The sequence below is a fragment of the Scyliorhinus torazame genome, chromosome 4 (genome assembly GCF_047496885.1).
Source record: "Scyliorhinus torazame isolate Kashiwa2021f chromosome 4, sScyTor2.1, whole genome shotgun sequence".
NCBI classification, from domain to species: domain Eukaryota; kingdom Metazoa; phylum Chordata; class Chondrichthyes; order Carcharhiniformes; family Scyliorhinidae; genus Scyliorhinus; species Scyliorhinus torazame.
The window spans coordinates 289,737,501-289,763,161 of NC_092710.1; the positions used below are offsets into that span (position 1 = coordinate 289,737,501).

The 25,661-nt window shown below is 44.7% G+C and overlaps 1 protein-coding gene across 6 annotated transcripts in view; it reads right to left on the bottom strand.

Moving 5' to 3' along the window:
- Positions 1 to 205: 205 nt before the first annotated feature.
- popdc1 (popeye domain cAMP effector 1) overlaps positions 206 to 25,661 on the bottom strand; it is a 69,636-nt gene continuing 44,180 nt past the window's right edge. For 2 of the 6 annotated variants that reach the window (XM_072499877.1, XM_072499871.1), the window contains 6 exons: positions 21,444 to 21,631; positions 19,667 to 19,775; positions 17,014 to 17,181; positions 5,076 to 5,315; positions 4,205 to 4,301; positions 206 to 703 (listed from right to left, as the gene is read on the bottom strand). In XM_072499877.1, the coding sequence (XP_072355978.1) occupies positions 588 to 703; positions 4,205 to 4,301; positions 5,076 to 5,315; positions 17,014 to 17,181; positions 19,667 to 19,775; positions 21,444 to 21,631 (918 nt within the window). In that variant the 3' untranslated portion in view covers positions 206 to 587. Of the gene's footprint in view, positions 704 to 4,185; positions 4,302 to 5,075; positions 5,316 to 17,013; positions 17,182 to 19,666; positions 19,776 to 21,443; positions 21,632 to 25,661 lie in introns of all 6 variants that reach the window. The other 4 variants (XM_072499875.1, XM_072499876.1, XM_072499872.1 and 1 more) reach the window with 4 other exon arrangements.

Here is a 25,661-nt window from a genome sequence, read left to right on the forward strand (position 1 = left end):
ACAGATAATTATTTTCTCGGTCAGGGGGCCTTTAGTGGTTCATACTAATCAAAACGCAGATGAGACTTAACAAATAGCTTCCAACTTGACTCGAGTACAGGCACAGGGATTAAACCAATCTTAATTGAAAGAACTCAGGAGATATTTTAAAATGGAAGCAGCAGCTTTCCCACTCACCCGTACCCATCAATTCCAGTCATGAAACTTTTTAACATAGCAGCAGTAGAACTAATCTGCTTTTCCTTTAATAAGAATACACATTTTGAACAAAAGTGTGAATGGTGGAAAAAATTTCAGATGGTGCTTCACTCAAGTGGTTGACATGTCAGGACCCGATTGCCCAAGTGCATTATTTCACACTTCACAGTCAATAATAAAATTAGGAAAAGAAACAGAAAAGTGACAAGCGTGAAAAAGCAAATGACACATGCCAAACCATGGAAATCTGTGTACTTTTGCGTTGCCACAGCTGGCTGTGTACTGGTGGTTCAGTGGTTAAAAAAGACAAGACCTATTTGGTAAGATGCTTGCATTTTCCAGCAGACATGAACTATTCTCTGCTGGGAACATCTTCAATTTTGTTTTGCTCAGGACCAGTTGGGAGCCAACTGGGAAACTGGTGAAGGTGGTTCAAAGACATCATCCTCAATAGACTCCTCAATGGGCTTCATTTTTCCAGAAGTCCTAGTATATGGGGACCTTTCTGTTATATTTGAAAGGAAACAGAAACAAAAATAAAAATCTATGCAATTAAATGTTTGCATCCATGTTAATTGTCAATAATGCGTCAAGTCTCTTTTTTTACAAACTTATTTAGCTTTTTGAGATGCTCCAAAGAAACAAACTAGAAACTAATGCCCTCTATAGTTTACTGACAAGGTAATGGTAAGGTTTAGGTGCAAATACTCCAGCAACCTCAGATGAGGGAAATGTCCAACTAAACACGAAAATCAAAGTTTACTGCCTGGGCTGAGTTGGGTAGCTTTTAAAGAAACTGCACAGGTATGTCAGGCCAAATGATTTTCTTGCTGTAAGATTTGATGTGATGTGCTGGTCTGCCATATCTTTGCAAAGATAGCAATTCGCTGTCTAGCTCACCATTGAAATGCATTGAACAGCGTCGAGTTGCTCTTTGTACAGTACATTCAAGCTAAGCCCACCACAGAAAGTGAAGTCTTGTCCATTTCAGTTCCAGTTACCTTTAACGGTGTCTCACCCCCACAACCCAAAAAGATGCGCTGGGTAGGTGAATTGGCACAATAAATTGCCCCTTAATTGGAAAAAAACAATTGAGTACCCCAAATTAAAAACAATTACTGCCAGTCAAATTTGTTGACATTGAAAATTAACTATTACAGATGTGGAGTCACATGCCTTCATGCTTTGATCATTCTTGGAGTTTATAAAACGTCACATTCAATCTTTTTTCACTCTTTCCCCCACTTTAAAAAAAGATATTTATTGAATATATAAACGCAAAAATACAAACCAGATAAACAATTTTCTCCATCTCATTCGCCATTATATCCATTTACTCTAATTTATACTTCTCTTTCTTGCACTGTTCATTTCCTAATCCTTCAATTCAGTGGTTGAGGGTACGCACACTTACTTGCCCTGTTCATTCAGATCTCGATGTGGAGATGCCGGCGTTGGACTGGGGTGAGCACAGTACGAAGTCTTACAACACCAGGTTAAAGTCCAACAGGTTTGTTTCGATGTCACTAGCTTTCGGAGCGCTGCTCCTTCCTCAGGTGAATGAAGAGGTCCTCTTCATTCACCTGAGGAAGGAGCAGTGCTCCGAAAGCTAGTGACATCGAAACAAACCTGTTGGACTTTAACCTGGTGTTGTAAGACTTCGTACTGTATTCAGATCTCAGATATTCTGTCACCCTCACTGCAAAGTTCATACTTTCAGCAACTTGCCAAACAAAAAATGTCGAATTAATTTGTGCATTGGCAAGCTTAACTAATGGCTGATGCCACTAGTTACCTGCCACAGAAAATTATTGTCCATTATATTCCTATCTAAATTTCAAAAGTCAACCAATGATAAATGAACATTAATTTATATGGTTGCGTGTAGCAGATTGCTTGAATGACACTCCATCCACAAACACTCCATCCTTCCACGCAGTGGCAGCAGTGGGAACCATCTACAAGGTGCACTGCAGGAACACACCAAGGTTCCTTAGACAACTCCTCCCAAACCCACAACCCCTACCATCTAGAAGGACAAGAGCCGCAGATGGAAGTTTCCGTCCTTGCCATTCACCATCCTTAGCCAAATAAAACTGAAAATATTCTATTGAAAATAAAAAGCTTTGCAAAAAACAACTTACAACTAGAACAGTACCAAAATATAATTGCAGAAAGTGATGATAAAGTTTGTCTATTCTCTCTTTAGAAATAACTCCTTTTCCAGCTCCAATAGCCTATTAAAACCGTAAGACATCTTTTAGCTATAGATTTGTTTTATCCACCCATCAATATCAATATTATTCAATTCATGCTCAGTTGCATCTCTTTGAAAATTCAAGAGTCAATTATTGTTCAAGGTTACTAGAAATCATGCACAGGTCACCTAAAATCTTGGGAAATAAAGAAAAAGTTTTCCATTAGTAAGCTTTGTTTTATTTAAAAATTCATGGTTAATACCAGGCCACTTTGAAGTATTATGTTAGGTTTTTAACATTGTTTTTCAACACTGGTGCAACAGCATTTGTGCAAATTGAAAGGATTCACAAAATGTAGTTAGTTGCAAAACCTTCAAATGCTAGAGATGGACAAACATTTTTTTGAAAATATTACAAGAAAGAAGTCTACATTGTAATGACGTTGAAAGAATGTTTGGTCACACCAAATTGAATGTGGCTCATTACCACCTTAAGAAACATCTCATCGTACAGGTAAGCTTCCATTTTTCTACTTGTTCCCAATCTGCCCATCTGCAACACCATCAAGGTAGTTGTGTGCATGCAATAAACAGTCAGTGTTTATGCTCATTGGGCAGCCTGTGTTTGTTGTTGGAAGGAACAAGAAGAGGTATGCTTCTTTTGGCAGAAGAAATAAAACCCATTTTAGATCATTTAAATTGTAGACAACAAATGTAAATTTTCAAAACAATCTGGATGTTCACCACTAATCACACAACAAATAGCCCTGGCTAATAACTGCAACAGATTGACAACTTTTAAATGTCACACCAGGTTATTTTCCAGGCTCATGCTGAAATGCACGTTTGCTAACCTATATGGATCTGTCACTGTAATACTGCTGGGGTGGTTTTCTTCCTTTATCTGTTCCTCTCTCGAAAGCTGAAGGAGGATGACTGCATGGAAATCACTCAGAAGCATGGATCAACTTGGGATTTTTCTGGACTATATGGCTGGGTACTAAATGAAGAACACTTATGCACTGAGCCATTACAGCAAACAGCCAGCTATTCTGCCTGTATCAATACAGTAGAATTTTGTAATTTAGATGTCGGTTCAGAACGATTAAATCGGAAAACAACAGGAGTAGTTACATAGTCGCCAATCGTGTAGACATAAATAGCTTCAAATTGTCCCACTTATTCAAAAGGAGTTTGATTGACAGGCAATCATTGAAAGTTGGTTAAGATTCCACTGTTGTAACAGGTGGCTATCTTAACACTCAAGAAGATCACAACAAGGTATGTTGCAGGAAAAATACTGAAAAAAAAAACTATGGCCAAATAACTTTATAACTGAGAGTTCAAACTAGGCTAAATACTTTAAATCTTGCGGCTATTACCATAATCAGGCATGGGTTACAATTGAAAGAAATAAGTCCTTCTAATATGTAATTATAGGCTTGAAACTGTGGTCAGGAAAGGGGCAGAAAGTTCTAACATCAGTGCACACACAAGATTATCCTGTTCTTCTTCAAGTTGTGGCATCTACTTTAAAAAAAACACAATTTCCGGCCATGCAGAACTCCATTAATATTGTCCTAAAATTCTAATCTATTGTGTGCCCAAATCCTGGAGCAACGCTTCAACCTCCAATCTGGTACAAAATATTTGTCAAGGACGTTCTAGTTAACGTGAGTCATCCCAACAACTTTGATTAATGGATTTTCCTTTTAAGGCTTAGTGATTTAATTAGGGTCTCTCCGTAATTAGAAAAAACGAAATTCCGGGTTTATAAATAACGTACTGACTTCTTTTTTTTTCCAGTACCTGGCACCGTGTAGTTAGTCGCAATCGGACCAAGCATGAACAAAATGCAGCAGTTGACTCCTTTCAGACAAATTAGAGCAGTCTTGCAGGTTAGTTCCTTTTTACAAAATGAAAACAACATAAACTGTTAACGTAAGGCACAACAAATCCAGAGACACACAGGGGAGCACACAGCTACCATAACAACCTTGAAATCATACAGTTCAGCACGGAATTAGGTCAGAAGATAGAACCCACTGAGGATTAGTCTGTTGGGTGGTGTTAAAAAGGATAAATCTGCTTTGAAAATTTTATACCAGATTATATTTATCAGGTAGGAAGTACAGAAAATATTCCTTAGTATTTCTCCATTTAAATGACAAGAAGAAACTTTGAAGAAGTTTTTCAGAAGAACTCCTCAGAAGATTTAAGAGATGATTTAGAAATTTGTGATGCAATATGATCTGTGGAAAGAATGGGTTTGATGAACTGAAAGACATTTTAACACGTTTATGCTTTCCTGTATGCTTAAAAAATGTTTCTTGGTTAGACACCATAGTCAGTCTGAAGTGTGTGTGGCTATGGCCTACTAGAAACATAAGTGGATATAGGATATAATTATTTGGGAAGTGAGGAGCATCGTTTTGATGACTGGTATTAGCGGGAGAATGGAATGCGAGCTGGACTGTATGTGGGACATGTATCATTAGTGATTTATATGATTCAACAACTTCAGGATTGTATTTTATGGCAAGTTCCTTTTATAGATGATGTTAAGGTATCACTTTAAGGATTTTATGATTATATTGGCAACGGAGATGTAGGAGGAAGGGTTCTGAAAACCTTGTTTGATGGGTTAGTTCCGTTTGAATTAAGCAAACCCGATTCATACTTCTGTATGGTTAGTTTGACGATGCGTGATTGAATGCTGAAAATCACAGTTTCTTAATACGCGCAAGCAGGATGAAGTGCCATTTATTTGATGCTCACGGATTGATGAAGCAGTAGAACCTCCATGAAGAAAATGTGACATTCCATCTTCTGTATCACTTGTACTGGCCATACTGTTTCTCATTTTCATCATTGAAAGCTGGGAACATAGACTTGGCTGTCGCTCAAGTTTTTTGGCAGTCTGTAAAAAAGTAAGGAAACTTGATTTTCGGAAATAAGATCAACAGAATGTTGTTCCTCAATATTAATCATTTACTACTGAATGCCTAGACGGAAATCTATTCAAGGAACCTTATTCAGCACTCACTTTTTCTGGGACAGTTACTATTTCGAAATTTGGCCTATATCTTAAATAGAAGGGAAGTCCATTTCCAGCTACTGCATAAGGATCACGCAAGAAAACATCTTCAACGTTGAACTGGAAGGATTACCTGCCCTGCATATTTTTGGACTGTGAGGTAGCCCTAAACTACTAATTCCTCTAACATAATCTCCATTTAAAACAATACTAGATCCCTGAAGCAAAGTTCATTTTCCCCATTATGATCGTGTAACTGACAGAATCTTGTAACTGACAGAACCGTTCTTGGAAACTGGCAATCACGCACATGTCCAATTGCAGATACTTGGCAGAGGAGCGTGACTCGGGTGGCCTTTCTGTCAAGGTTAAATATTCGAGGTAGCTCTCTGCTAAAAGCTCTGGGCTACAAGGCTGCTCAGGAACTCCCCCTGACCAGCAACAGAGGAGGCCCTGCATACGCATTTGTCCTCCTTTGTGTGAAAAGAATTCAAGTACAGAAACCACCATCATCAATTCCAGGTCCATTGTAGATGTCATATTCCATCATGAAGTCCGGTACATCTCAATTTAATTCGGAAAATGTTCCGTTTCGCGTTTTGAATAATGTATACAATTTACGTTGCCTGTTGATTAGGGTTTTTTTTCTAAATGTTTGATTAAGACTGCCTGGAATGGATAGATTGTCTGCAAAGTCCTCCTATGTTTAACATTCTGCTCTGTGAACAGAAACTAGTAACATACATCAAGTCTGCACTGGAAACTAGCACCGAGTTTGGCTCACTTAAACCCGGATCCCTGTAAACTGTTATTGGATAACACAATAGGGAATATTTTACAACTATTCCTAGGATACAATATTCAAGTGAGGCATATTAAAATCAGTAGCAACATGTACTGTGATCTACATATGTCGTGCTTTACAAGAAGGGAACTAACCTTCCAAAGAGCGTGGCAGACTCGTCTGTTACTAGAAAGTCCCAATTTAAATCTCAAAGTATGGAGTGAAGCATTCCTTTAAGATAACAACATTTAGGGAAAAGAGGGTAGGGGAAGGTGAGGGGGCCAAAATACATAATATTCAGTGAATAAAGCATGTTAAATCAGTAAATGTGTGTTACAAAAGTCTGCAGAAGGTGTATATTTTATTGGAAATATTACTTTGTCTAAAATGTGACAGTAATACATAAAGATGATTTCCACTACACTTCCTGCACAGCTGCATGCAGAGCAAAAGCTGGTCTGAGGGAATTCTGGGCCACAACTTCTAAAATAGACCCACTACTTATTTGAACAGAATAGATAAAGAAAGTAAAGATCTCATAGCAATATTAGAATACTTATCATCCTCAAACTTTTTTTCAATAAATATTTTTATTAAATTTTGCTTTTATATCATTGTTTTTTAGTTTGCTTCATCCTCAACCTTTAGATCGTTTAAAGGTCACTTCATTCAGTCATTTGGTCCCCACTCGTTCCCCTCTTCCCCTCCACCTCAAGTCGGGTACAATTGTATCCTTTCTTTCTTTATTCTTTCATGGGATGCGTCACGTGTAGGCCAGACCAGGTAAGGACGGCAGATTTCCTTCCCTAAAGAACATGAACGAACCAGATGGGCTTTTACAACAATCGGTATCACTGAGACTAGCTTTATATTGTATATTTATTGATAGAATTTAAATTCCACCAGCTGCCATGGTGGGATTTGAACCCATGTTCCCAGGGTATCAGTCTGGGCCTCTGGATCAGTAGTCCAGTGACATTACCACACAGCCACCATCTCCCGGAATGATCAACTTTCCAATGGCCATTCTTCATGTATGAGCCATAGTCAACAGAATATTCCACCAAAACGCCGACTCAGACGTGCATACACACACAATAAATGGGAATCTTGATCAAGTTTCCCACTCTTTAGCCCAGAACTAAAACCAATTACTGTAAACTGCTGCCCTTCAGTAAGACTAGGTAATTTAACACAAACCAGGATCAGGAGCAAACCTGGGACCCTGTGATCTGTGTGGCTTAGTAATGGTGTCACTGCTCTGGTGTTCCCCCTCATCAATCTTACATAAAGCTCTTAGCCTTCGTAGCTTTTCCATCAATCTTTTGGCTGGCAAATCCATAACACCTATTCCAAATTTCTTAACTTTGCTTCTTAAAGTTTTAGAGTTTATATTTTCACTATTCTGACTGCTACAAAACTGACAGTAATTTAACAGAATCCAGAAAGTTTCCTTGCTGAGTTCTACCAATTGATTGCAGAATGAAGGACGCAGCAAGATTATATATTTGCTCATTCAATACTTGCTTGTTTATTTTACAAGAGATTATGCAAATGAAAACACATCTGGGCAGGACCGGATAATGAAGTTCGGCCTGCAACTCTCATTACATTTGTCCAATTCCATTTCAACCATTAACAAAGTCGTATCAGTATAATTTAATCTTCATTCATTTCTGAGATACAGGTATAACTATCATAACATGCAAGTTACTTCTTTTACAATCAATACTGTAAAATAATTCAACGACCCATCAATGGTGATTGGATTTTCTATTTAGATGCATGTCAATTTGCACTACTTGCAATTGAAATAGTACAGTGCTATGTATACAAAGCTTAAAATTTACTCTCAATGCTCACTTCCAGAAGGCGTATGATAAGGTGCTGCATGAAAGACTTTAGATATAAGAAAGGATATAGATAATCTAGGAGATTGGGCCAAAATTTGGCAGATAGTGTTTGATGTTGATAAATGTGAGGTTATCCATTTTGACCGAAAAAATAGAAAGGCAAGTTATTATCTAAATGGAAAGCAGATTCAAAATGTGTCTGGGCAGAGGGATCTGAGTGTCTTTGTTCATGAATTGCAGAAAGTCAGTATGCAGGTACAGCATGTAATTAGAAAGGCAAATGGAACTTCCGGTTGCGGCTATGCGGGGCTAAGTCACACATTCGGCAGCTCCCGCAAAAATTGACTTTTGGGCTCTTTTCAGGGCCCCCAATGGCACTTTTTCGACGTTTCCCGGTGTGGGAAGGAGTCTACAACAGCTCCCCGTCAGTATATGGCTTCAACTAGGAGTGGGGCGACAAAAAAGGTAGTGGTGGACCCAAAGAAGGTGCGAGGGAAGAAGGGCAAAATGGCGGCGGGCGGAGACCAGGCAGCGTGGATGCAGTGGGCGGAATAGCAGCAGGAGGGTATCCAGCGCTGCTTCAGAGAGATTAAAACGGGCCTGCTACCGATATTGATAAGCTGCCGGAGACACAGGCGGCCCAGGGAGTGGTGATCCGCGAGGCTCAACAAAAAAATCTCTGGCAATGAGGACGAGATCTTAGGCCTGGCGGTAAAGGTGGAGGCGCACGAGGCGCTCCACAAGAAATGGCAGGAGCGGTTCGAGGAGATGGAGAATCGGTCGAGGCGGAAGAATCTGCGGATTCTGGGCCTCCTGGAGGGGCTGGAGGTGCCGGACTTGGGGGCCTATGTGGTCACCATGTTGAACTCACTGATGGGAGCGGGGTCCTTCCAGGGGCCCCTGGAGCTGGAAGGGGCCCATAGAGTGCTGGCGAGGAGGCCCACGGCTAACGAGCCTCCGCGGGCGGTGCTGGTGAGGTTCCATCGGTTCGTCGATCGGGAGTGTGTGCTCAGGTGGGCCAAGGAGAGGAGCAGCAGGTGGGAGAATGTGGAGGTTCGGATATATCAGGACTGGAGTGCGGAGGTGGCGAAGAGGAGGGTCGGGTACAATCGAGCGAAGGCGGTGCTGCACAGGAAGGGGGTGAAGTTTGGCATGTTGCAGCCGGCGCGACTGTGGGTTACCTACAAGGACAGGCACCATTATTTTGAGTCTCCGGAGGAGGCATGGGCCTTTGTTCAGGTCGAGAAGTTGGACACAGATTGAGGGTCGGGACGGGCGATTGGGGACGACAGTTGATATGCTACGTTTATTTTTGTTTCGAGGGGGGGGCCGTTATATTGCTCCGGGTTTCTTTTTCTTTCTGTTTTTTCTCTTTTGGGTTGGTGAGGGTGGCTGGGGCGGGTTGGGCACTGTTTTGGTTGGGGGGGCTCTTGGAGGCGAGATGGGGCCCCGGGGGGGGGGGGTGGGGGACCGGGCCTGTAAAAGGAGCTGCGTCAGAGGTGGCGGGGCCTGGTCGGTGGAAAGCGTGGGCTTTTTCCCGCGCTGAAGACTGGAGGGAGCGGGGAAGCGAGGGTTGTTTCCCACGCTTAGAACAGAAGGGGGAGGGGGAGAGCCTATGGATGGGGACGGGAGAGGAGGGTGTGCCACACAATGGGAGGAGTCGAAGGAGAGGCGGGAGTGGCCGGGGTCAGCAGGAGTCAGCTGACTTGCGGAAGGGCAATGGGGGGAGTAAATCAGCTAGGATGGGTCCAAGCCGGGGGAGCGGGGGGGTGGGGGATCGAGTTGCTGCTGCTATGGTCAAGGAGGAGCTGGAGCGAGTGGGGGGGGGTCGAGACGGGGGTATGCCGCTGTGGGGAACGGGCCGGGTGTGGGGTGTGGGCGCGTGGCTGGCCGAGGAGGGGTCATGGCTAATCGGCGGGCGGGTTGCCCCCTGATCCGGCTGATAACCTGGAATGCGTGTTCGCGCATCTGAAGGGGCTCAAGGCGGATGTGGTTATGCTTCAGGAGACACACCTGAAGGTGGCAGACCAGGTAAGATTGAGGAAAGGGTGGGTAGGTCAGGTGTTTCACTCGGGGCTGGATGCCAAAAATCGAGGGATGGTGATCTTGGTGGGAAAGAAGATGTCGTTTGAGGCGTCGAGCATTGTGGCAGGTAATGGCGGTAGGTACATAATTGTAAGTGGTAAGTTGCAGGGAGAGAGGGTGGTACTGGTCAATGTGTATGCCCCGAACTGGGACGATGCGGGTTTTATGCAGCGTATGTTGGGTCGGATCCCAGACTTGGAAGTGGGGTGCCTGATAATGGGGGGAGACTTTAACATGGTGCTGGACCCGGCACTGGATCGCTCCAGGTCTAGGACGGGTAGGAAGCCGGCGGCGGCTAGAGTGCTGAGGGGATTTATGGACCAGATGGGAGGGGTGGACCCTCGGAGATATGCAAGGCCGGGGGCTAGGGAACTTTCATTCTTCTCACATGCCCATAAGGCTTATTCCCGAATCGACTTTTTCATCTTGAGTAGGGCTTTGATAGCGAGAGTAGAGGATACGGAGTATTCGGCAATAGCCATTTTGTACCACGCCCCGCATTGGGTGGACTTGGAGATGGGGGAGGAGAGGGACCAGCACCCGCTGTGGCGCTTGGAGGTGGGGCTGTTGGCGGACGAGGTGGTGAGCGAGCGGGTCCGAGGAAGTATAGAGAGGTACCTGGAGACCAACGACAATGGGGAGGTCCGAGTGGGGATGGTATGGGAGGCACTGAAGGCGGTGGTGAGGAGAGAGCTGATCTCCATTAGGGCCCACAGGGAGCGGGGGGGAGAGGGAGAGGCTGGTGGGGGAGATGGTGAGGGTAGACAGGAGGTATGCGTAGGAGCCCGAGAAAGGATTGTTGAGGAAGAGGCGTAGCCTCCAGGCCGAATTCTACCTGGTGACCACCAGGAAGGTGGAGGTGCAGTGGAGGAAGGCTCAGGGGGAAAAGGCAAGCCGGATGCTGGCGCATCAGCTGCGGAAGCGGGACGCAGCTAGTTAGTTAGGACCTTCATTGAGGCAAGGGAGGGGGGGGGTGCTTTGCCCCCAACGATGTCCCGGGCACTGATCTCCTTGATCCTGAAGGGGACAAGGATCCCCTGCAGTTGTGGGTCTTACAGACCGATTTCCCTGCTAAATGTAGATGCCAAGGTGTTGGCGAAGGTCTTAGCCACGAGGATTGAGGATTGTGTGCCGCAGATCATCCATGAAGACCAGACGGGGTTTGTGAAGGGGAGGCAGTTGAACGCGAATGTGCGAAGGCTTTTGAACGTTATCATGATGCCGGCGAGGGAGGGGGAGGCGGAGATAGTGGTGGCGATGGACGCTGAGAGAGACTTCGATAGGGTAGAGTGGGGGTACCTGTGGGAGGTGCTGAAGTGGTTCGGGTTTGGGGAGGGGTTTGTCAGGTGGGTTAGGCTGTTGTATGAGGTCCCGATGGTGAGTGTGGCCACAAACAGGTGTTGGTCCGAGTACTTTCGGTTGCACCGAGGGACGAGACAGGGGTGTCCCCTGTCCCCCCTGCTCTTCTCACTGGCGATTGAACCCCTGGCTATGGCACTGAGAGAGTCGAGGAACTGGAGGGGGTTGGTGCGGGGTGGGGAGGAGCATAGGGTGTCGCTTTATGCGGACGACCTGCTGTTGTATGCGGTGGGCCCGGTGGGAGGAATGCCGCAGGTAATAAGGATTCTTAGGGAATTCGGGGGCTTTTCGGGGTACAAGCTCAATATGGGAAAGAGCGAGCTGTTCGTAGTTCATCCAGGGGACCAGGAGAGGGGGATTGGCGAGCTCCCACTAAAAAAGGCGGAGAGGAGCTTCAGGTATCTGGGAGTCCAGGTGGCTAGGAGCTGGGAGGCCCTGCGTAGGCTTAACTTTACAAGGCTGGTGGAGCAAATGGAGGAGTTCAAGAGGTGGGAAGCGTTGCCGCTGTCCCTGGCGGGTAGGGTGCAGTCAATCAAAATGACGGTGCTCCTAAGGTTTTTGTTCCTTTTCCAGTGCCACCCCGTGTTTATCCCGAAGGCTTTTTTCAGGCGGGTTAACAGGAGTATAATGGGGTTTGTGTGGGTGCGAGGGACTCCGAGGGTGAGAAGGGTGCTCCTGGAGCGGAGTAGAGATAGTGGGGACTGGCGCTGCCCAACCTCTGTGGATACTACTGGGCCGCCAATGCGACGATGGTGCGCAAGTGGGTGATGGAGGGGAGGGGGCCGCATGGAAGAGGCTGGAGACGGCATCTTGTGTGGGTACGAGTCTGGGGGCGCTGGCAACGACGCCGCTGCCGCTCCCTCCAAGGAGGTATACCACGAGCCCGGTGGTGGTGGCGGCCCTCAAAATTTGGGGGCAGTGGAGGCGGCGTAGGGGTAAAGTGGGGGCTTCGGCGGGGACCCCATTACGGGGAAACCACCGATTCGCCCCAGGAAGAACAGGTGGAGGGTTTGCGGGGTGACACAGGACAGGGATACGAAAGTTGGGGTACCTGTTTGTGGACGGGACGTTCGCGAGCCTGGGTGAGCTGGAGGAGACGTACGGGCTCCCCCCCGGGGAATACCTTCAGGTACTTACAGGTAAGGGCGTTTGCCAGACGGCAGGTGGTGGAATTCCCATGGCTACTGCCACACACAGTACAGGACAGGGTGCTCTCGGGGGGTGGGTGGGAGTGGGGAAGATCTCGGAAACTTACCAGGTGATGCAGGAGGAGGAGGAGGCCTCGGTGGTGGAGGTAAAAGGTAAGTGGGAGGAGGAGTTGGGAGAGGAAATTGAGGAAGGGACGTGGGCAGGCGCCCTGGGGAGGGTGAACTCTTGCTCATCGTGCGCGAGGCTCAGCCTCACACAGTTTAAGGTGCTGCACAGGGCACACATGACCGGGACAAGGATGAGTCGGTTTTTTGGGGGTGAGGACAGGTGTGTTAGGTGCTCAGGGAGCCCAGCAAACCACACCCATATGTTCTGGGCATGCCCAGCGCTGGAGGAATTTTGGAAGGGGGTAGCGAGGATGGTGTCGAGGGTGGTAGGATCCAGGGTCAAGCCGGGCTGGGGGCTCGCAATATTTGGGGTGGCAGAGGAGCCGGGAGTGCAGGCGGTGAAAGAGGTCGGAATTCTGGCCTTTGCGTCCATGGTAGCCCGGCGAAGGATTCTTCTTCAGTGGAAGGATGCGAGGCCCCCAAGCGTGGAATCCTGGATCAACGATATGGCAGGGCTTATTAAGTTGGAGAGGGTGAAATTTGCCTTGAGAGGGTCGGTACAAGCGTTCTTTAGGCAGTGTCAACCGTTCTTAGACTTCCTGGCAGAGCGGTAGACATTGGTCAATGCAGCAGCAACTCGGGGGGGGGGGGGGGGGGGGGGGTCACTTTATTTTTTTTTGTTTTTGTTATTTACACTGGAGGGGCTGAGGGGTTGTATATACTTGTATTAAGTCGGGGTGTTAATGTTAATTTATCATTTATGTACAGGGGGGAGGGGGGTATGGAGGGTTGTTTTTCTGGACTGTGTTTTGCACTTAACCCTGTTGGGTTTCTTTTTCATTTTGTTACTGATATTTTATGAAAACCTTTAATAAAAATTATTTTTTTTAAAAAAGGAATGTTCGCGTTTATCGCAAAAGCACTGGAATATAAAAGTAGAGAAGTGTTGTTGCAGTTGTATAGGGTGTTGGTGAGACCATATCTGGAGCATTGTGTCCAGTTTTGGTCTCCTTATTTGAGGAAGGATATGGTGGCATTGGAAGTAGTTCAGAGGAGGTTCACCAGATTGATTCCGGGGATGAAAGGTTTGATGTATGTGGAGAGATTAAACAGTTTGGGCTTATACTTGCTGCAGTTTAGAAGGACGAGAGGGGATCTAATCGAGGTATATAAAACACGAAAAGGGATTGATAAAGTAACTGTAGACCAAATGTTCCCCCTTGTGGGGCAATCTAGAATGAGAGGTCAGGATATAGGTTGAGAGGCGATAGATTTAGAACTGAAATGAGTTCTTCTCGCAGAGGGTGCTGAATTTGTGGAACTCGCTGCCCAATAGTACGGTGGAATCTGAGTCATTAAATGGTGTCAAGAAAGAGACCCATGCAGACACGGGGAGAATGTGCAAACTCCACACAGACAGTGGCCTAGACCCAGGGCCGGGATCAAACCTGGTTCCTCAGCGCCGTTGGCAGCAGTGCTAACCACTGCGCCAAAGTGCCGCCCTCCTGTGGTAATATTACTGGATCTTTTTATAGATTAAGTATCTATAGGAATTGTTGACCAAAGGAGTGTTTATTTGTGAGTCTAACCAAGTATAAATCTTTTTGTGGAAAAAGTACTGTAAGACTAATTTGAACTGTGTAAATGTAATACTGTGTGTTTGAGTTTTATTTTCTTTTGTCAATAAATGTTTTAAATTACTATTTATAATCTCCAAAAGTGTTAGTGGAATTTGTGACTGACTCCAGCATACATATCTTCTCATAATAAATAACAAATTGAAAATTGTTGTGATGAGACCATAAGACATAGGAGCAGAATTAGGCCTTTGGCCCATCGAGCCTGTTCCGCCATTCAATCATGGCTGATATTTTTCTCATCCCCATTCTCCTGCCTTCTCCCCATAACCCCTGATCCCCTTATTGATCAAGAACCTATCTATCTCTCTTAAAGGCACTCAGTGATAGCTTGCCAAGTTTCCCTTTGGGATTTAATTAGCTCGGTAATTACTATCTGCTATATCACAACATTTCAACCTTTCAAATAAATTAATGCTCCCAAATATTCTGCACAAATGAAGTATATGAGAGGCATTGTGCCATAAATACCCAATAGTGCTCATCAGGTTTGCCTGTGTAAAGCAGCGGCAGTTCACAATAAACAATTACAAAAACATACCAACAGCAACTGCACATTAATGAAATATGGGGCTGGATTCTCTTGCTGCCTGATCAGGCGGCGAATCCAGCATCGTCCAAAAATCAGGATCGACGTGATGCTATGGTCCCCCTCAAGTTCAAGTTCGGTGGGAGGATGCAAATAAGTCAAATTGACTCATTTGCATTCTATGAACTGGCTGGGCACCAGATTCTCCACGCCTCCATGATTCTCCACTCCTCTCGGCCGGTGGGCCTCATGGGGGTAAATCTTTAAGGTCGGTGCCCCCAAAGATCATTGGAGGGCTCCAACCTCCTCCCACAAAACAAACACTGCCCACCCCACTCCTCCCAGACACCCCATCAGAGACCCCCTCCTATAACAGAGAGCCCTGCCTGGAAGTTCTGATTAACAGCTCTTGACCACATCAAAAGCAGGCTATCTGCACAGCACTTTACCACTTTTGATGTGCTCAGGAGTTGTCAATCACAGTTTCACGTTTAAAACATTGTGGTAAGTTTCATAGCAGGGTACTTGAGATCTATTCAAGCATGCAGGGAAATAAAATTAAACAATCCAGACATCTGACTGTCTGGAAGCTGTCAATCATGGCCTAGTAAAAGTAATTTCTCATTGATGTGAAGAAACGCCTTGCAGGTCAAAGGATTGGGGGTGGTTTAACCTCTGGAGATGTGGTTTTCGCTTTCTGGGAATTTACAGCGGCTGCTTTCTCTGCCTGAGGCAGCAAGCACCATAGCACAGTGGTTAGCACTATTGTTTCACAGCACCAGGGACCCAGGTTCTATTTGCAGCTTGGGTCACTGTCTGTGCAGAGTCTGCATGTTCTCCCCGTGTCTGCGTGGATTTCCTCAGGGTGCTCGGTTTCCTCCAACAAGTCCCGAAAGACGTGTTTGTTAGGTGAATTGGACATTCTTAATTCTCCTTCAGTGTATCCGAACAGGCGGCGGAGTGTGGCGACGAGGGGATTTTTCACAGTAACTTCATTGCAGTGTTAATGTAAGTCTACTTGTGACACTAATAAAGATTATTATTGGGTGTAGGGGGACAGGTGAGTTTTAAAGCAATTCTTTTTTTCACTGTTCCTGTCTGGATTGTTCACTGGCTTCAAGGCATCTCTCTTATGGGGAGGGTCTATGTCATGGGGTCTCTATATGGGGGGTGGGGGGGGGGGGGGTGGAGGCTGATTCAGAAAATCCCATGGTCGCTCAGAATTGTACTCAGAACATTTGATTTGCTAACCCTGTCCTCCCAGGTTGCAATGTATACTTGGGTTAGTCAAACATACAGCTATAAATGCAAACATTTACTGACTGTTAGCCATATCTGCATAGAAACACATTGCTTGCACTGTATCCTGAGTGCTGTGATTAGGTCAATAGAGCTCCTCAATTGGTCAATGAACCGTCAACCGTAGCACCAACCAATGTGGTCCATTGGGTCCCATATTTGATACATAGTTTATGTTGAGGACTCAATTGGTGAAGTATCTGTATGTTGTTTAAGGAGGGGGGGGGGAAAAAATCAGCCAGGTTTTCTATTCCCAATTGCTATCTATTGAATATGTGGAATATGGGGTTAGAATAGGAACTGGCTCTGATGTGGTGGAATAGACTGCTAATACATAATATTTAGACTCACACATGAGAGTAGTTGAACATCAGACAGGATCACGTACCCATATAACCAAATCAAAGTATAATTTACTTCAAGAGAGGTAGAGTTTTTTAAAAAAGGAAAACAAAAACTTGGGTTAATGAAAAGGTTAAAAACAATCACACAATCAAGCCCATGTAATTCTCTTTTTAATCACATTTCAGCCTGTTTATTATATTTTCTATATATTGTAGATAGTTTATTTTACATACTTAAACTTAATAGTGGCTCATTATATGAAACACTCAATTAATAAGTGAATGTATTAAAGGATATTTTTAAACAGTTGCTGCATCTCAAGACACATTTTTCATGCAAAGCAATTTATGGTTGGGCAATTTTAATGTATCAAATTCCCAATTATCTCAGTAAATTTATATATTAAACTTCAGCCATGCAACTCTAATACCTACTTTGTCACTTAGTGTTGGGTCATTCAAAGAATATAGCTTGTTTGTGATATCTTTGCCAATTAGATACTTAAACACTTCATGAAGAAATGATTCAGTCTCCAGGAAGAAAGTTAGCCTCTCTCTGGACCAGCACAAAAACTTGCAGTTATCGTCAGCCACAATAGTTACCTGTAGAGAGAAGACATCATTGTGAGGGATCATCACTGTCCAAAGCACTGCAAAGTATAAAAACAACCTTGGTATTAAATGAAAACGCTAAGCGCAATGGCTTCATTCCCAGCGGATAGCAATAGTTGAATTTACCAACCATCAGGGACTCTGGACCACTGCTGTCCTAAAGCTAGTTATGTCCTTCGAGGAAGAAAACTGCAGCCCTCACCTGGTCTGGCCGACATGTGACTACAGGTCTGCAGCAATGTGGTTGATTCTTAAACGCCCTCTGAAATGGCCTAGCAAGCCACATAGTTGTGTCAAACTGCTACAAAGTCAATAAAAAGGAAAGAAACTGGACAGACACCCAACATTGACCTAGGCACTGGAAATGACAATGGCAAACCCAGCCCTGAACATTGCAAAGTCCTCCTTACTAATATCTGCGGGCTTGTGCCAGAAATGGCAGAGTTGTCACACAGACTAGCCAAGCAACAGCCTGACATAGCCATAATCACGGAATTATACCTTACAAATCACATCTCACATACCACTATCACCATTCCTGGGTGCGTCCTGTCCCACCAGCAGGACAGACCCAGCAGAGGTGGTACCACAGTGGTACACAGTCGAGAGGGAGTTTCCATGGGAGTGCTCATCGTTGACTCTGGATCCCAAGAAGGCTCATGGCTTCAGGTCAAACATGAGCAAGGAAACCTCCTGCTGATTACCAAGTACTGTCCACCCGCATCTGATGAATCAGTATTCCTCCATGTTGAACACCATGAGGAAGCACGGAGGGTGGTAAAGGCACAGTATGTACTATGGGTGGGGGGATTCCAATGTCCATCACCAAGTGTAAAGGACAACACTATGAGCCTGGGTCTACCATAGGTGGTGAGGGAACCAACAGGAGAGAGAAAAAAAAACACAAAACAGATGAGGAAAGAGCAAGAGTGAACAGCGAATATGGATGTATATTTCACCATGTAAAAAGAAAGCACATGCAGTAGGGGAGGCAGTAATCCAGAGCCCACGGTAATGCTCTGGGGACCCGGATTCGAATCCCACCACAGCAGATGGTGAAATTTGAATTCTAAAAACCCATCTGGTTCACTAATGTCCTTTAGGGAAGGAAATTTGTCATCCTTGTCTGGTCTACATATGACTCCAGGCCCACAGCAATATGGTTGACTCTTAAATACTGTCAGGGAAAGGCAGCCATGAAGCATTTAAAATTACACACATTCAATGTGGAAACAACGCTGTTAATTCTGGGAATCCCTAGTATTAAAACTCAGAATCCAGAAAACTGATGTCGAATTTCCACAAATTAAACGAGAACACATTTCTCTGCCTCCACTTTTCTCAAAATGCATCTCTAGTTACAAACCAAGTCAGAAACTGAACACATTAATAGCTTCAGAGATCCTAGAAGGCTAGAAAATAATCAATTTTTAGCTCACAGACATGATGGCTTTTATGCTGTGGTTTCACTATCCATTCATTCTGGGTGGGCCAAAGAAAGTGAAGAATGGGACAAGATGAATGGGACAAGACATCTCACCTGGGATTTTAGAGGCGAGTGGGAACCAAGTGGCTCCACATAGGGAAGGGAGAATGAGATGTTTTCGGACAACTACACATCAGCAGCAGACTTAGACCGACAGAGGGCAGAGATCTTTTGTCTGCTCTATTGGGTAAGAGCAAGATAAATGGGGAACAGGGAGAAATACTTCTTGAAATTTAAAAATAAAAAAGAAAAAAAAATAGGGAAATCAAGATGCAGGTGACAGCTAGTATTAGTATTACTAACATGTTGTGTTCTAAAAAAAGTTGCCGTTGGGGCTTCCACCCCTTTAAAGGGCAGACACCCATGTCCCGGAGATGCCAGCCAATCAGGGAGCCAACAGTTCAGCAGTTTTACTGGCAAAGAGGATGCTGTGGGAACATGCCACCCTCCCAACCGGGTATGTGGAGTTTGAGGTAGCCGTTTGAGGCCAGTCAGGCAAGCCGCGGTGAGGAGGCGCATGGTGGGAGGGAGGGGACTCTGGTTACTGAAACAGCCATTATCACCAGGATGGCCTCCCCATGGGATACTGAGTGCCTGACTAGGAGTTCCTTCACCGCTTCGAAGCGGGCTCCCCACATGGTAAAGGACACACCTACCACTAGCAAAACGCCAGTGGCGGCAGGCAGAGGCCCTTAATTGGTTGCATAAGTGTTTCACTTGGTAATGAGATAGCAAGGCTATCCTCCATCTTCCCCACCACTGGTAAATGCCACGACAGTGGGAAGGCGAAGGATGAACACCACCCCCCCCTCCCTCCACCACCACCATTACACCCACCCTTCCCAGTTGACAGTCCCCAACCCACTCACTCTTCCCAACTCTGCCTCCCAGCGGCATCTGTTGAGGATTGGTAAAAGCGGGCCCAATGGTTTCACACACACCATCTATGTAGACTCCAAAACTGGGAAAATGCACTCCTCATAGCTCTACCTGAAATTTCTCTCCTTTGTTCATCTGAGTTGATCGGAATTCAGGGGAGTCGATGAAGGAAGTGGGGTAAATGTTGTGCAGAAAGTGCCCACGATAAGAAACTTTCATTCTGTCAAGTAAAAAAGTTACTGCAGAAAGATTACACGAGAACAATCAATTCTGTCAAGTGTAGTCACATCATGGTTCAAGTGAAAAAACAGCTCAGTTCCTGAAATTAGATTTCTGTCCATCAGTAACTCTGCAGAAGCTCTTATTTCTAACATTATCAGCAGAATTATTTGAGTCCAAATGGATCGAATGTAATGTTCTCTCCAATATATGACTGAAGCAAGAGGTCCTGACTTTCGTATTCCAAGCTCTTGGGACAAAGGCCAACATTCCATTAACCTTTTGATTGTTTTTTTGTAACCTGTACACTAGCTTTTAGTAATCTATATATGGATCATCCAAACTGCGTTGTTCCTCTATAACTCTTATGTGGAAAGTATTCCGATTATTCGTCCTCTGACGGACAGGGGCAAAAGCTAATGGGTACAGAATTTTCAATTGAGTTGACCCTCTGAAGTACTGTGAAAATGTCACCAACATCGAACTTCGTAGTCCAGCCTTCCAAATTGGGAGATGAACACAAGCTCGTTTTCAGACTTGCCAGAGTTCTGCTACTACAGAGGGGAGCTAGTTGCACTAACTGGAGACACGCGTGAAGAGATTTCACCATGTAGGACATTATTGCTTTGGTGTGCTGGAGTTGGCACCAGAAAACAAATAGTATATTCCACATGGTGCAGTGTGGAATTTATCAACCGACTGCTGAAAGGTCACAAGCTGATCCTCGTGGAGGAGTGGCTCTTATTTATAACTTTTTGGCTTCATGCCAGCTCTTTACTTTACCCCTTTGCGGCAGGAAGCCAGAGCATACACAATCGAAGGAAACGCTAATGGAACACGCTGCAGAGTAAGAGAAATGGGCAGTCCCTCTCATACCCAGTGCAGGGAACTGCACTTCTGAAGGAGCAAAACATTAATTGGTTGCTGCTGAACACAAGTTTGGAACAAGGTCTGTGAAGGAAAGAGTAAACCAAGTTCACGATTACAACTGTGACAGGGTGCTCTGTGAAAAACCACAGAGACACTTCCGATATGACAGGTCTTTCCTACTTGCATCTTATTGTTGATGATACTCCAAGCTGCACTTACCTATACATTCGAAAGTGGATGGCCTCAACAATTAACACTTTACAGCAGAAGCTGAATAAATTAAAATGGTGCAAAAACGGCACCAGATGAAAATCACCTGGTGAGCCTGGACAGAGTATAATGTCAGTTTGGTTCAGCTGACAGCACTCTTGTTCATCAGGCAAAAGATTACATTTGCATTCCACAATTTGACAGCATAATCTAGGCCAACACTTCAGACAGGGAGCGCTGCACTGTTTAAAGCAGTATCCTCCGAATGAGACTTTGAACTGTGTGTCTCTTCAGGTGGATGTTCATGCGCTGTTCATGATCTGACGAAGAGCAGATAGTTTACCTCACATCTTGGCCAATATTTCTCCCTCAGCCAATGCCACCAAGCAAATTATGCACCTCCTGTGCTTTTGCAGAACCTTGGGGTGTGCAGACTGGTTGCTGCTCTTGTCTACACAATTGTGGCCGTACTTCAAAACATAGCTCACTGAATGTAGAGTGCCTTGAGATATCCTGAGAATGTCATAAAACAACATGGAAATTCAAATTTTTTTTAAAAACCAGAAACAAGAATATGCTATTGACTTACTTTCCCTTTAGTAAGACACTAAGTCGATCGTCAACAGAGGTTTTATCTTCTGCAGCATAAGTCTGATCCTTTTTAAGAGTCAAAATACTGCAGAACTGCCCAGTCAGTCTGTGGAACAGATCTGGAGGGACATGAAGCGGTTCAAACATTCTCCTGTAAAGCACTCTGAGCTCCTTATCAAGCTTAATCTGTAATAAAACAATATGGTTAGTTGCAATGTAGTTTACTGATTGCAGTACAGGAAAGTCTAGATGTGCGCAGATGGCGAAAACATTCAGACTATTTGATATATTTGGGCACAATGATTTTTGATAGCAGTGGGCAATATAATGTTTTTCTTCTTTAAAATTATTATAAAAAGGCATTTGCTGTAAAAGCAAAATGGATCAGCTTTTTAAACCTTGTTATTCAAGCGGTCTCAGGGACTTTAGTTCCTATGGTCCCACAGGTATTACTGGCTATGTTGAAGTTATCACTTTTTCACATCTAGCTGGCATAAAACTGATGTGAATTTTCCCAGAGCACCACATTTGGCTTTCTTGTTACACATCATTAACAACTTTAATGGTAATGAGAAGGTCAAAAGGTTTTTAAATGTGAAAAGTTATTCCCGCTTCCGCATGTATGGTCCAAATAAGAAACATAGAATCACTACTCTGCAGAAGAGGCCATTCAGCCCATCGAGTCTGCACCGACCCTCCAAAAGAGCACCCCACCTAGGCCCACTCCTCCGCCCTAGCCCCGTAATCCTGTAACCCCACCTGACCTGCACATCTTTGGACTATGGGAGGAAACCGGAGTACCCAGTGGAAACTCATGCAGACACGCTGGAAAAGTGCAAATTCCACACAGAGTCACACAAGGCCAGAATTGAATCCGGGTCCCTGACACTAATGATGGTCATAATAAGGTCGATTCGATGTTGTGTTTGAAAGTGAAAAATACAGATACTAAGTTTCTAGACTTGACCAAGACCCACCTCAAGGAATGAGTCAGAGACTGTTGGCAGGAAATTGGGCACATCTGTTAATAGATAAAGTGACAGAAGATCAGTGGGAGATGTTCAAAAAAGAATATGCGGATACAGAACCAGTTTATACCCGAAGGGGCAACAGCTCCTCTTTCCAAAAAAGCTTATAAGAATGCAAAAAATAGCATAAGTCCTGCTGAATGGGAGTGGTACTTAAGAATAACAACGGGTGCCAAAACTGACAACAAGAGCTTCAAAAAGGGAGTATGAAAAGAAACTGCAAGGGATGTTGAAATCAACACAAATAAACCTTACAATTCTATTAGAAAATAAAGTTGGTTAAAAACTGACATGGTTCTATCAATGAAAATAAGAAAATAGCAGACATGTTGACTAATAACCTTTGCATCATAGAGGAATAGGTGGACACACCAGAAATCCAAAGAGAATAATATTGAATCATGGACAGGACACATCAAATTAGCATAAGCAAATCTCCAGGACCAGATGGTTTTCATCCCAGAGTTTAAAGAAAGTAGGTTAGAACGTTGCAGATGCCCAAACTTTGATCTTCAAAAGTTCTCCCCTTTAGACTGGAAAATTGTGAGGCACTCCATTAATTAAGGACAGGAAAACAAGGGAATTTCATGCCAGTTAGCTTAGCATCTGCAGTCCGGAAATTACTAGTGTCCTATAAACAAAGTATAGAGTGGCTGAAGACCTTGAACGTTTTCAACTGATCAGAGAGAGCCAATATGATTTGTAACGGGTAGGTCATGCCTAACCAACTCAATTGGACTTCTTGTAGGCGTGACTAAAGCAGTGGAAGGGGAAATGCCTATGTCATGTAAATGGAATTTCAGAAGGCATTTGATAAAGTCTCTTACAAGAGTCTGTCAGCTAAAGCTTAAATTCTGAAGTGAGGGCAAATTATTGACTTAGTTAAGGGATTGGCTGAGTGTCATGAGATTAGGCATAACAGGTAGGCACTCTAATTAGTGGCATCCAATGGGGATCTAGCTGCAGTTATTCACTGCATGTATTAATGCCTTTGATTATGCGATAGTTAGTTACATATGCATGTTTGTTGATCATACAAAGACAGGTATCATTGTAAGCAGTGTAGATTAAAGTATGAAATTACAAACAGATATTAATTGATTAATGGATGGACAAAAATGTGACAAATATATTTCAATATAGTCAAGTGAGGTCAGCCACTTTGGACTTGAAAAGGATTGAGCAGTGTACTTTCCAAAGATTAAAACAGTGCATGTTCAAAGAGTAGAAGGGATCCAGGTACACATTTTAAAATGCCATAGTTAGGTATTTTAAAAAAGGGCGGCATGTGGCTAGCACTGGGACTGCGGCACTGAGGACCTGGGTTTGAGTCCCGGCCATGGGTCACTGTCTGTGTGGAGTTTGCACATTCTCCCCATGTCTGCGTGGGTTTCACCCCCACATCCCAAAGATATACAGGTTAGGTGGATTTGCCACGCTAAATTGCCCTTAAAATTGGAAAAAATAATTGGGTACTTTAAATTTATTTTAAAAAGGTATTTATAAAAAACCCAAAAGGCTAATGGAATGCTGGCCTTGTATTCTAGGCCTCTAGATATAAAGGGGATAGAATTCAGGCTGCAGCTAGACAAAGCTCTGCTTAAATCACACCAGGAGTACTCAGCAGTTCTGGGTGCCACATCTTAGAAAGGATATCATGACCTTAGAGATAATGTAGTGTAGATCTACCAGGATCATACGTAGACTTCATGGGTTAAATTATGAGGGGTGATTATACAAACTAGTGTTAGTTTCCTGAAATTCAAAAGGTTAAGGGGTGCTTTGATTGAAGTTTTCAAAATATTGAGGGGAAATGATGGGTTAAGAGAGAAACTATGAGCTGGATTCTCCGCCCCGCCGCATTTCTGCCCCGACCCGTCGGCGGGATTCTCCGTTACGCCGGCTGGTCAATGGGGTTTCTCATTATGGGGCAGCCCCACGCCGTCAGGAAACCCCTGGGCGCTGGCAAAACGGAGAATTCCGCCAGGGGGAGGGGGCCTCAAATGGGGTCTGGCCCACGATCGGTGCCCACCGATCGTCGGGCCGTCCTCTCTGAAGGAGGACCTCCTTTCTTTCGCAGCCCCGCAAGATCCGTCGGACATCTTCACTCGGGGAGGACGGCAACCATGCATGCGCGGGTGACAGCAGTTATGCGGCGCCGGCCCCGTCACGTATGCGGCGTCGCCTTTACGTGGCGCCAAGGCCTGGCGCGCGTAAATGACGCGGCGCCGCTCCTAACCCATTTTCGGGCCCTGAATCGGTCGGGATAGGGGCCGGTTCGCGCCGTCGTGAACCTCGATGGCACGAACACTCTGTCTCCATTTCAGAGAATCACGCCCCCCCGTCTCCAAAATAATGTGAATGCTGGAAATCTAAAATAAGAACAAAAAGTGCCGTAAAAACATAGCAGGTTGGGCAGCATCTGTGGAGAGAAACAGGTTGGGCAGCATTAGAACTAAGGTTTCTAGGGTGGCACGGGGGTTAGCCCTGCTGCTTCACGGCGCTGAAGACCTGGGTTCGATCCGTGTGGAGTTTTCCCATTCTCCCCTTGTCTGCGTGGGTCTGACCCACACAACCCAAAGATGTGCAGGATTGGTGGATAGGACGCTAAATTGCCCCTTAATTTAAAAAAAAGTGAGGCTTCTGGTCAGTGACCTTTCATCAGGGAAATTATTATAATAATCTTTATTGTCACAAGTAGGCTTACATTAACACTGCAATGAAGTTACTGTGAAAAGCCCCTAGTGCCACACTATGGCACCTGTTTGGATACAAAAGAAAGAGAATTCAGAATGTCCAAATTACCTAACAGCACATCTTTCGGGACTTGTGGGAGGAAACCAGAGCACCCGGAGGAAACCCACGCAGACACAGGGAGACCGTACTGACTCTGCACAGAAACTGACCCAAGCCGGGAATTGAACCTGGGACCCTGGAGCTGTGAAACAATGCTATCCACTGTGCTACTGCGTTTCCACTGTTTGGAGAGTCTAGTCCCTTTCCTAGACACAACCCTTTCAGGAGTGATATCAGGAAACATTTCAACACACAAAAAGTGGTAAAAGTTTTGCAAATGGCAGTTGGTGCTCGGCAACTCGTTAATTTTAAATCTGGGTTTGATAGATTTATGTTGGGAATATTTTGATCAACAGAAACTAATAGGGCAAAGGTTACACGTGGAGTTAGGT